The 12,665-nt window shown below is 38.0% G+C and overlaps 2 protein-coding genes across 2 annotated transcripts in view; one reads left to right on the plus strand and one right to left on the minus strand.

Moving 5' to 3' along the window:
• Positions 1-1,908: 1,908 nt before the first annotated feature.
• On the plus strand, positions 1,909-10,685 carry REC114 (REC114 meiotic recombination protein; the record flags this gene model as incomplete). Its single annotated transcript, XM_029084933.1, has 4 exons — positions 1,909-1,992; positions 5,883-6,092; positions 7,943-8,011; positions 10,524-10,685. Coding segments are annotated over 4 exons (525 nt in total), but the record flags the coding sequence as incomplete, so codon positions are not given.
• A 97-nt stretch (positions 10,686-10,782) lies between these two features.
• Positions 10,783-12,665, minus strand: part of NPTN (neuroplastin) — a 34,134-nt gene continuing 32,251 nt past the window's right edge. Inside the window, exons 7-8 of the mRNA XM_010167881.2 lie at positions 12,358-12,431; positions 10,783-11,872 (exon numbers count right to left, since the gene is read on the minus strand). Coding sequence (XP_010166183.1) covers positions 12,371-12,431 — 61 coding nt within the window. The 3' untranslated portion in view covers positions 10,783-11,872; positions 12,358-12,370. The remainder of the gene's footprint in view (positions 11,873-12,357; positions 12,432-12,665) is intronic.

A 12,665-nucleotide genomic window follows, 5' to 3' on the forward strand; every position in this document is an offset into this window, starting at 1 on the left:
CAACCCAATCTATTCTATGAATCTATGATTCTATTGTGGGGGCAAACTCTGCACAGTCATGAATGTCCTTCACTAAATTTCAAAGTAATATATTCTGTGGTGCAATTGAAAATAATTTGATACAAAAAGTGCTGGTGATTGTTCTAGAAGTGTTCTACCAATGCTGTGTTCCTCAGCCTACTACTCTCATTTCATTCATCAGGCATTTTGCTCAGTATCTTCTCTCCCCCACCCCACCATTAATGTCCATATACCAAGCTCTCGTTGGGCATGTCTATCAAAAGAGGCTAAAACTGCACACCCCAAAGGCAAGGGTGCTAAACTGCCAGTTACACAGAGGAGTAAGGGTATTTCACAGGTTTTCTTTAGCATGTCAGGCATAATTTCAGATTCCATGACAAGCTGACCTTCTTCAGAGACTCCTACTATTTGACATCAGAGGGTATTTTACTGTATGTGGAAGGCGGGTGCCATTTTCATGCTAGACACAGCCTCCTGCTCCACCGCTTCAGCAGTCTGTAACTGCATTGTGTAGTATGGCTGGAGACCACTGACTTACCAAGATGCTCTCTTCTGCTGCCAGGTCTATACTTCGCAGTTTGTCCCTCTTAGGATCCAGATTCCTTTTAAGAGTAGAGGATAACTTGGTACTTCCCATCGGTCACAAAGTCAGGTCTTCCTATTTTCACCTGGAGGCCTTTCCCACCTTAGCAAGTCCTACCTTGAGACATTTTGAGAGCACTCAGTGCAAACAGACGTGCTTTGCATATCTTACCTGCTGTCAATGCCTATTTTTTCATCACAGAGGGAAATCCTTTTCTCCCTCTGATCCCAAACCTTTTGGGAATTATACTTGCATGCTGTCTTACCATTCTGGAGTCTATCATAGCAGATATCTGTGATCCAGTTTGCCTTTGGTTCAATTCCTCAATGCTTGCTAGACATTCCTCAAAGTTCAGTTAAAAATCTACATGTCATTGCTGCATGAGACTATAAAGCCAGCGCCAGCACATTAAAAGCGCAGTGTTTTACTAAGGAGACTTCTTGTACCAAAATAGAACAGCAAATGGTTTCCCAGCCTGGACCTGTGTAAAATTAATAGTAATTGTCAAAAACATGCTGCTGGTGGTCCAGGATGGACATGACTTGTGGTTCTTGACACTTAGGACACCTATGAAAAGCAGCCTAGGTGAAAAGCCATGATTATTGAAAGCATTTTAAGTTCACCTAAGACAGGAAGGTAATTTTGTCCCTGCCCTTAAATTTGTTTGTTTGGTTTTTCCTCCTAGGCTTTGCTAACTAATGACTATGCAGCAGTCTGGGAAGTACCTTGGGAGACACAGTCCATTGCCTTGCAATTTTTACATTATGTTTTCAGCTTCCTGGGGCATTTTTACAGAATGCTGAGCAGTCCATCTTGTTTGAAGAGACTGACAGTTAATGCAACTAGAGTATAAAAAGTCTTTATCAAGTTATTAAAGCTGCTTCTTGTTTACGTGAATTCCATCTGGAGAAAATGCCTTAGATAAACCAAGTGCTGTCCCATTCTTCAGGTTTGCCTGCCCTCTGCTGCCCTCTCAGGCAACTTCATGGGATGCAGAAGAATTTAAAACTGTTACAGCTGTTCCATTATGCATTTCATGGAGACTTTCATAACATGCAAAAATATAAATGTAAAATATATCTGGAAATTAGAACGTACCTTGACATAGTGTTGCTTCTGGAGCTACAGATTCAGATTAAATTCTTAGTGTGGTAAAAGTTACAATATGTAATTTTGACAGATACAAAAGTTGCACATATGCAGATGACTAATCTTAATTAGGGATTAAATTACACTCCATAAATGTGTACTTCGGAGTGTTGCATGTTTGCTGGGCAAGGAGTTTGTGTTCTGCTTTCTTTCAGGAAGGCTTTTCATTAATTGATTCCCACAAGTGGCTAAAGATAGTAAGAAGAGCAGACTGCCTGCTGCTTCGTGCACAGTCAAAGGTAAGTTGAGTTGCTTTTAATATTTCTAGTAGCTAACAGTTCTGTATAAGATTACTTAATATTGGATAAATTAAACCAGAAGTTCTGAGATACCACAAATTGTCAATATAAATTAAAATATTTTTTTTACTCTAGATCTTAAACAAGAATGGATTGAATCATCTTAATGTCTTTTGTAACTGTAATATTCAGGTCTTTTAGACTGCTTTCTGAGAGTTAGCTACTAAAACAGCTAGACCCATATTTATTTTAGAATCCGCCACAGCTAACAATTAAAAAGATGAAGCGATTGTCTTACACATACAGACGCAAGCTACTTATGAATCATACTTCATTTTGGCAAACAAAGTATCAACACAAACACTTATTTAGCCATTTTGTGGCCCCTGACACCTGGCACAGTAGTGGCAGGCTGGTGCTTCAGGTATTTGGTATTCAAGGCAATGGAAGGGACCTAGGTTTCTGATTATTCCCTCAGATCTCACAAAAAGCATTTGGTTAGCCTTGAAGTAATTGAACAGCACTTGCTTGTGACCAACTTATGTATAAATGTCACTTTTCTTGGTTATTAGATGAACTCCAAGAAGTTTCTTTTTAATCTACACTGAGAACTCATCAGATTTTTCAGAAACAAAGCCTGTTTGAAAATGAAACCACCTCTCCCTTCTCCCTTGATGCTTTGTTGTTTCAGCAGAAACAGCTGCCTGTCATTTAACTCCCTCTACTTGACAAGAGAATTCATCTTCAAGAAACATAAATTCTGGAAAGAGAGGATGAGCCCTTTGTTCAGTTTTAACTCTTTGCTCCATTCACAGAATTATTATGGCATAACAATCTCAAGCATTTGGAGTTGTTCAGGCATTCTCCCCTGGTAGGAGATCTTGTGGGAGATACAGACTGGGTTATTGTAGTTGCAGATAATAGCAGTATCCAGAATAGCTGAAAACTGTAAAAACTCCTGTTGAATTGCATTTCAATCTTTTATCTGATTGCTTTTATGAAAGACAAACATTTCTTTATAGGATGTTACAAACCAAACAATATAGTTTGCAGAGGGGAGAATGCCTTGCTAATTGCAAGATAAAAGCAGATGTGAGGCATAATAAACATTGTTTAAATTATAAGGACTCATCTTGTTTCAGAATAAGCCTAGTCTAATGGTGGCACTAGAAACTGCATGATTAAGTATCTTAAACTGTTTTAAATTCATGGGTTATGCTCGCCTGAAACCAAAACACCTCTGCTCTCTGATTTTTGTCAGATTCTTACACAATGTGAAGCATCACTGAAGAAGACTATCGAGCTGTTGCAGTAATTAGTTCTGATGAATCAGTAGATCATCAGTACCCTTTACAGTTGGTAGAACCAGTTCCCCAGCAGAGCATTAAGGGATTCTGCTGCATCTCACAAAAACCAAAATCAACATCACAATCGCTTTGAGGCTTGAATAAAATTCTAAGGGACAGGTCAGAAAAGGAGGAATATTTAACATAGTCATAAATTAATTCAGTGTATCTAAAGGTTTACGTACCATAAATTCACATTACTTAAACTGGATGTAGTGGCACTGTAGTGGTCCTACCATACAGTTCCTCTACTTTATATCCTAAATCATAGCTGAAGTGATCCCTTAAGTGCTGTCACTGTACATAACTAAACATCAAAAATACTTTAAAATAATGCAGGAAGCCAGCCACACTGTGTAAGGGGTCATGTCTCAACCCTGCTAGACCTAAGTAAAGAAAGAGTTAAGGAGAAACCATTTAAGCAGAGGATATATTTTTCACAACCCAGTTCCTCTGAGTGCACAAGGCAACTAAGGGGTATGTGTAACTAATTATCATTTATCATTTCCAATATACTTTGTGCTCCTTGTTCTCAGTCTTGAATTTCCTTACTTTACTGTTTTCAGTTATTTTCTTTCTTTCCTGTGCTTGTTTTTTTGCTGAATGTTACCTGCTTTGCAATTGTGGAATATTTCATGGCAAAGAAACATGGAGGTTTATCACTGAGATCAGGTATTTCAGAAGAAACTGAGTGAACATTAACTTATTGGGTTTTGTTAATTCATTGATATTGCATTTATAGCAAAACATAACTCATTTCTTAAGAAATATTTTAATAGGGCATTGTGGACATTCTTAATATTCTTGTAGAAAGTCGTTTCCCTTCCTACTCTTTTCATTGAGTTTACCTCTCACCCCAGCATGGGAAGAGGTGCAAATTCAATGATCCAAGTGACCTCAAGGTTCTTTAATACTTCAGCTCTTGTATGGTTCAGGTGTCACTGCCTAGTACTTAGTTTAAACTAAAACCTGACATGCATCTTAGCTGAATTAGAACACTCTCTCCCTTTCTATAAAGGAAAAATATTTAATTTACAGTCTATTGTTGTTTATAAACTACTTATAAACTCAAGTGTGTAACATGCCTTGTGAAAAAGCGGAGAGCAATACAAATAGCTCAGACTGAAAAGTGATGTAGAGATTGTAGGGGTAACTAAAACAAGTGTTCTTTGAAAATCTCCAAAAGGATTTAAATTAAGATGCAAGTTACCTTTCTGTCATTTTAACGAGAACTTACCTGTCTGGCATATGCACAAATCTGTTCTCGGTTACATGAAGCTGCCCCAGTTAAGTTGACGTCTTAGTTAATTAGAGGAAATGTAACTGGGCACTGGTAAAATGAGTGCTACAGTTTAAATTATTCTGATATTTTTCCCTTTAAAAGGCACTGAGACAAGTTTATTTATGCTTACAATGTCTTTAAAAATCATTTTATGCAATACAAGCATCTTAAAATAACATGCATGTAAACATACAGGCTGCCGTGAAGAGCTGGCTCATCTTTGAGACAAAAATCTTTGAAGTGAAAGATGTCCTTGTATTTGTGTAATCAGCAGTCTAGCAGTGTGTCTAGTCATTAAAAAAACGGGTTTGATGTTGAAGTCTCAGAAAGATGAAGACTCAAGTAAGCTCAAGTCGGCCCAAGGAAAACTTGCTTCTTTTCTAGTACTTTAACTGTGTTTTAAATTTGAAATTTCAAGATCAAACTGAAAGTGCCGTTAATTCACTCCCTAAATGAAAACACTCAATATGTGTCAGCCTTACATCAGTAAGCTTAGGACGAGCTTATCATGCACAACAGACTCCTCACCCCTCCTTTTTCAGGGCAGTTTGCTGGACCTCATGTACTTAAAAAAAGTATCTATTATTGTACAGCCTGACAACCTATACTGAGGGGTCAGTTCTATCCACATTTTTTATTTTTATTACTATTTCACTATTTAAAGTAATGCATTTGACTTTCTTGCACTCCTTTTCAGTGTCAAAGTGAATTGGTATGTTTAGCTACGCACAGGCACACCAGGTAGGTAGGTAAGGCTGGATTTGATGCAGACAGTAACATAAATCCTAAATGCAATCTAGAGTTCCCATGAATTTTAGTTTACATTCCAAAGCTGCCTTCTGCTTACTTCAGTGTAATTTTTTGTCACAAATAACTGTTCAGAGCTGGCATATCCTTATAGGATACTAGTTGCAGCAACAAGAAAAACTTAATTTCCCTGCTAGAAGTGTAAAAACTCTGTTGTCATGGCAAGGTTTGTTCACTTGGCTAGACTTCCAATTAGTAGACAAGTGGCCCTGCTCACTTACCATTTTCTTGGGTTTTTTTAACTGATTTTCAAACTGGGAATCGTGCTCTTCTAGTTTAGCTGCTGGGAAAAATGAAGGTAAAACAGGGAAAACTTGTTTCTTTGCTTTTAAGTTGGTGTAGTGATCCAAAAATGTATGGCCTGCTTCCTAACTTTAACAAACAGGAATTTAATTAAATCAAATTAGTTTGAGGGGGATCACAGTTAATTTCATTTCTCTTTGGTTTTTGAGCAGAATGAATGCCGCATGTTTCGTGTTCAGTTTGGTGGAGATTCAAAAGAACAGATGCTGGAACACTGCTGCAGTTGTGTTCAGAAACTGGTGGAGTACATACCGGTTCAAGTAACTGATGAACAAAGCCAGCAGCTCTATCACAGTCTCAGTCAGATGGCTAATGGTGAAAATCAAGTGAAGGACACTCAAAATGCAGCAGTGCTACATGGAGTAAGTAAGCAAGAGCATATAGACAGAAAATAGAAAAATTATTAATCAACTGTTAGTGTTAGAGCTGTACATGACAAATTTTTTACTTCTGCAGAAAGTTTCTTGCAACTCTGAGACCATCTATATGAAATACAGTTTGGGAAACCCAGTTAGTGAACAGGGCTAGAGTTACGCAGGAAGTCAGCTGCTGATGCTGGCTATCATCTTCCCAGTTTCTTAGCAGACCTCAAAGAAAAGTGAACAGAAAAGTGCTCAAAAAAGCAGTTCTAGCTCCTCAAGCTTATTGTAACATATCTCAGAGCAATCAGATGCTTTCATTTTGGCCTGCAAGAGGTCACTAATATCCAAAATTAATATACATACTTCATATGATCATAGGAAGAATATTACTAAGTGTATGGAATGAGATTTATAGGTGAAAAAAGCTTTGCTCTGGGATTTTAATTTTTCCTTAGCTAAGGAGCCTGGAAATGAAGAGAACAATTTTTGCAGGGCTCAGGCAAATGCAGGCAGTTACTAACCCTTAAAAGAAATGGCTGCAAATGCTACAGCCAAGGTTATTTACCATTATTTACTTAATCAGATGGTGGTATGGTGTGGTGGAAAACTTAGATGCTTTCTGCTGAGGTTAATAAACAAGCACAGTGGGCAGAGGATGAGAGCTGAATAGTTCCCAAAAACCCACGTCTACAATTTCATTGGTGTGATTTTCAGCAAAGACTGCTGGGACCCACCTGGCAGGCTTTCAAATAAATTATACTGGGTAAGAAAAGTGATCAGAGCCATTTAAGTAACCATGAATTGTGTTCTTTTTGTGTCTGCCTACTCCTGTTTTGATGCGTTAATAATTGTAAATAAAGCAATTGTATCAATTTGAGCTTAACCTGACACATTTTAAAGCAATTTCAGGATAGGAACAGTATATTTCACCTCTCCAAGGCAAAGACCTAAGGGAAATGGAAAAGGCAAAGGCACTTTCAGTGTTTCTGAGGGTGACTAATTCTTAAATCTGTGCTCTTTGGGGTATCCAGAGGATCCCATTTACCAGCTCTAAAAGAACATCCTTGCAGCTGATTTAGCCAGGATAGCTCTTGGGTATGTGAGAAAAATATTGGGACCAACACCGAGCCCTGAAAAAGGAATGTCAAAGCTTCCAGCTACATCATTTTCATGATATAATCTAAGCAGGTCCTACTCTATGGGACAGTGAAATCATATTTGGGAGAGAAAGTGCAGGGGAAAAAACATTTTGACTAATTTGACTCACAGTATTTCCAGGAAGACAAATGGGAAATCTTCAACAGCTGATACTCAAGATTTATTGTTTGTTCTTTAAGCAGATTCCTTATGTTTTGGGCTTTGCTCATTTCCTGGTAAGCTAAAGCAAAGAATAAAAGGTAAAGTATTTAATGCCAGAATACTATTGAACACCAGCAGTTGTACTGTTGGTATTAATAATGCTCTTACTCCAGAAGTTAAGATTAAAAACCTTGCTCAGAAAGTAGAATTGACAATTTAAACCATCTTTTCTAGGATGTGACCCATAGGAAGGAGAAAAGCCTGCTCCTGGTGAGCATTCATACACATCATTTTTTAGTTACTTCCAGTAGGTAGTTTAAAAGTTATCTTAGACATGACAGTTTAACTACAGGGCCATTATTTCATATCTTTCATTTTTAAAGGCTTGAGCAGATGTGCATTCAGGTTCCATAAAAAGATGCCTTTTTACTGCGTAAGGTAGCTGAGCACATTCTCTTCCCGTTATCTCTAAAAATGGAACTCCTTCCCTTCTTGCACATACCCACACTCTGCTTGGTAACAAGCCCTTATTTGCATTTTATATTTTCTAGGCAGATGAGCCTCTACCAGATTCCTGCATAAGCTTTGGAGAAAGAAGATCTGTAACACAGCTAGCACAGGTAAAAAAAAAAAAGAAAATATTAGAAAATCTAATATTTAGATCCTGTAAGTGGATTTCTTGGGCACAGACAGCAAGCAAGCTATCTCCTAGGCTTGTGGTAAGTCTCTTCACTGAACATCAGGATGCCATCATCTCTGCCAACAAACCACACAGAACCTTGCCTAATGATCTGTAGCTAGAAATTTAAGCTGCAAAACCAGGTATTTCCCGGTGTAATTACGCCATTTACGTAGGAACAAACCACCACAATGAGAGCAAACAAATACCCAGAGGTCACATCCAAAATTAATGGCTTTGTCGCTCTTTTGACTCTGCAGAAATGACTTCTGCAGTCATAGCTTAGGTCTGGAAATAGCAATCACCCTTGACCCACAGTAGAACACCCTGTAATTCAACTGACAGCTTCACTGAGAAATCCAGGCTAAAGTAAAATAAAGTGCTTAAAGTGCTTAAAAATAACTGCAAGTTAACTGTTGCTTCTTTACTGTGAATTTGGGACTGTACAGAACCAGACTATTGAGGAGAAAACGCTTTCCAACATCCTTTTTTGTGCAGTTGTTTCTATGAGTTCCCAGTGGGTTTGTCTGGCCCTTTTTCCCATATTGATACTATAAGGGACAATTCTTATGATCCCCGTTACAAACCTGTCCTCTCTCAAACCAGAAGTGCCTTTTAAACACTTCTATTTTCAGAAAGCAGAGTTCCCTGTACTCACCCCTCAGTGGGGAGAGCTGCATTACACGACCTGCTGTTTCATTCCCAACAGTTTTGTTATCATCCTCGTACAATGCAGCAAGAGCACATCAACAAGCACGAGTCTCAAACAAGAGCTTGCCTTTAGCAACTATTTTTTGTGACCAATCTCTGCTTTAAGAGGTAATACTAAAAAATATAAATTAACACCAACATTATAAAATAACTTAGCTTCTAAAAATTGCTATTCTTTGGTCCCTCTAAAAGATGGGAGCAGGATACCTGCTTCAAAGAAAGCTTTCTGCCAGTGAGGCCTGTATTTGCTGTACACTGTCATCCATCTCTTGCTTGAATTACTAATAAATTCCCCAGAAAAAGAAACCCAACACAAACCCAAACAACAACCACCTCCTTGACATAGTAGTTTCCTACCTCCTCCTCTATTCACTCCTCTACTTCTTAGTCAGCTTAACACAACGTGCTCTGAGCTGGCATCTCCCATGCCTTGGCCCGCAGGCTTGCATACACAAAGTTTGTTCAGGGCTGAACTTTTTTTCCCCATTTTAACCTCAGAAACACCCTTTCAGCTGGTGCTCTGGAACACTCCAGAGTTCAATTTCTCTATTTCCACCCCTTCAGGAAGCTAGCAGAAGTGCTGGTTTAAAGCATTTTCTTGCAGATTCTTTTCTTAAAATATACTCAACAGTTTTCAACTTGTGTTTAAAAATATTTTTCTTCAGAAAGACTATGGCATGACCCAGGAAAAGGGCAATACTGCCACGTGAACCAACAGTAAAATTAGCAAAAATATTAAGGGTCAGGTTGTTTTACCCTCTACACGCCAAACGCAGCGATGCTGTGGCTGTCAGGATGCCTGCTCCACCTGCCAGGTGTCTTGCACCATTTCAGGTTCAAGCAGCAGAAGCAATCAACAGCAATTCTGCCTTTTCCAGACACAAAAGCTTGGTTTAGCCTGTGCCTCTCATATCAGCACATTAAAAAAAAAAAAAAAAAAAAAAAAAAAGGCTAAATTATGCATTTGAGGGTTTTTTTTTAAAGCCAGGTACAGACTAACCAGCATTAGGTATTCCCCCTCCAATAACATTCACCTCAATCACCAGCTGCCTCCACACATCACACCTACCTCATCTTTTTCAGGGATTTTCATGGCTCAGGAGTTGCCCAATAACCTGCCGGTTGTTTGGAGTTGTTCATTTCTCCAGTGCATCTACTGGAGGAGAGCAGCATTGCCTGCGGATGCTGGGAGGTGGCCAAGGCTGTTTCAACCTCCACACGTCCTGTTGGACATCTTCCACTCTGCTGCCATGAGTTTTACACTCAAAAGTGACATGATCCATACAGTTTTGCCCACCACCAAGGGAAAAAGCTGAGGGAAGGGGTTAAACGGGCATGAAAAGGATGTTTTAGCAAGTTACAAGGCTCTTTAAGAGTTAAGAGCAAAGAACTGCATCATGCTAAATTAAGATCTTAGAATTGCTTACTTGGTTATCCTTACGCTTCACACGCGATCCTTTTAACACAGAATGGATATTCAGGAGGAAGGAAATTGGCATTTCTGATTTCAGTAATTACAAAGAATTCAAAACTATATTGGAATTGAAGCTAGTTATGAGAGAAAAAATCATACAGAAATATATCTGATGGAAATATTCAAACAGCATTAATAACGAGGGAGATGCATCTTTATTAAAACACCAAAGGAAAACTGATGTAGCTGCATTGTCAGAAAAACAATGTAATGTCACCTTTTATGTCTAAAATTAGTGCAACACCTTTGGGTTTTTTTATTTTCACAGTCTGTGCTGAACAAGAAGTTTGAGCTCCCCCTCGCGTACGGGCACGCGGCGTGGCCTGCACAAGAGCTGGGACCCTTCATTCACTTGTGTCTGATGGATCAGAATTTCCCAGCTTTTGTGGAAGATGTGGAGAAGGAACTGAAAAAACTCACAGAAGGTTGAGAAATAACACCAGCTTATTCCCACTGGAATACATGCTCCAGGATACGCCAGCTTAAGCGCAATTAAATATCTGAAAGTCTCACGCCTTTTTTTTTTTGTCAATGTTTTATTTTTAAAAACAGGTTTTTCCACTTTTTATACATCATTGCACTTCAACAAATACACAGAACACAAGTTCATGCATCTACAGTTATGCACATCATGAGAACCCTGTTAGGTCTATTTCTACAATCTTGAAATCATGAGAAATTACAGTGTCAAACTAAAGAGTATAACTAGTTGCATAGAATATCACCATGCTGTAACATTTCATCATTTAAACAAAACAAAAACAAAAATTATAAAAGTTTGCCTGAATTGAATGTACAAGAATATGTTGAACACATCAGTGCAAAAGGATTTGAGAATTTACATGAGTTAACAAAAAAAAAAAAAAAATCACTTAAAAAGCAATCATATATATATATTTATAAACTGAAGTTTTTTGTTTTCAACTGCATTCCACCACGTTGAACCGTTCCAGCTTTTTGAAGTCTGATTATAGGACAGCCAAGTCTCTCTCTCTCTCTCTCTATAGGTTAAGCCCTTAAGATAATTTCAATTTATATTACTTCTCTAAATACCAGAACACTATAATTCTCTCATCTTTCAGACATACAGTAAGGAATGACTATCAGCAGCTTAAAAATGAAACACAAGTACTGTATTTTGGTTCCCCCCTCCCCCAAAATATAAATATATACTGTATATATAATTTTTAAGTTTTGCTGTACTTTACAAAAAGTATCACTAGATGGCAGCGGTGCGTTTTAGAGCTTTGCCAATTTAACAGCTACAGGAAGTAAAAAATGGCGCATGCGTGAACCAGCGTACTACTTCTTCATGTTTAAATAGATTTAAGGAAAAAATAAAATAAAATAAAAAAGCAACATTCACAGCACATCAAGCCCAAAACAGTTTACACCTTCTACACTGAAGCATTATTAAAATTTATCTGGCTAGGTCATCCTTACAGGAGAGGCTAAATAAGGCATGCTTTAGACAGTCATATTGTTGCTCACTTGAAAAGGAAAAAAAAAAAGAAAAGAAAAAAAGAAAAAAGACAGAACTGGAGTTCTAGAACCAAGAGTTCCAACCCTTAAATTTAGCAGGTCATATTGCCATCAGTCTCTCAGAAACTTAAAGCTCTAAAAAAGAAACGAGAAAAGGTGCTAGTCAATGCCTGGCAGCGTTCCCAACATCACGTGCCGCAAGAGCATGCAATCAAAATGCTCCACATCCCTTTCGGTCTTAAGTCAAGATAAAGGTTTCCCAACCAGGGTTAACTTCCAGATTTTAAGATTGAATGAGGAAAGGTTTGTTTGGTTTTTTTTTTAAATTAGCAATAGTAGTGATTATGTTAAGTTCAACAGCTACTGGATTATTAAGCTATCTGCATATTTTATGAAAAAAAATCTTGTGATAACCCCCAGTGCTCTTTGGAGCATGGCAGGAAGGCTAACGCCGTCCTCTGAGCAGCTGGTGACTTTTCAATGCATGGAGCATGTTATATTTGCTTGCTCCACATACATATATTTTATATATTATATATAAAAAATACACACCCCAACCACTACAGAAAAAGGAGGACATTTGCCTGAACGTTTCCAAGATGTTTGTGAGTCATACTTACATGATAAGCATTTTTAATTTGTGTTTCTCTGGCGTAAGTTTTTATCTTTATGATTGTTTGTAGAATTGGTTTTCCTGGAGAAGGGAAGAAATAAAAAAATGCACCAAAATCAATTGCAATTGTAAGAATAAAATGTCTTTGTACATAGTAGAAGTTAAATAGCATTTCATTCCTTCCTCCTCTTAACTCACATGGCTAAAGCCTCCTAGACTTTGTATCTTGCCACCTTCTTCCCAATGCAATTCACCGCCGCTCTCATTCTGTTTTCTAGTTTTACTACTTCCTTTTTAGACCTGAAGTAGCTTCCC

This window comes from Antrostomus carolinensis, unplaced genomic scaffold (assembly GCF_000700745.2).
Source record: "Antrostomus carolinensis isolate BGI_N321 unplaced genomic scaffold, ASM70074v2 scaffold46615, whole genome shotgun sequence".
In the NCBI taxonomy this organism is placed as follows: Eukaryota; Metazoa; Chordata; class Aves; order Caprimulgiformes; family Caprimulgidae; genus Antrostomus; species Antrostomus carolinensis.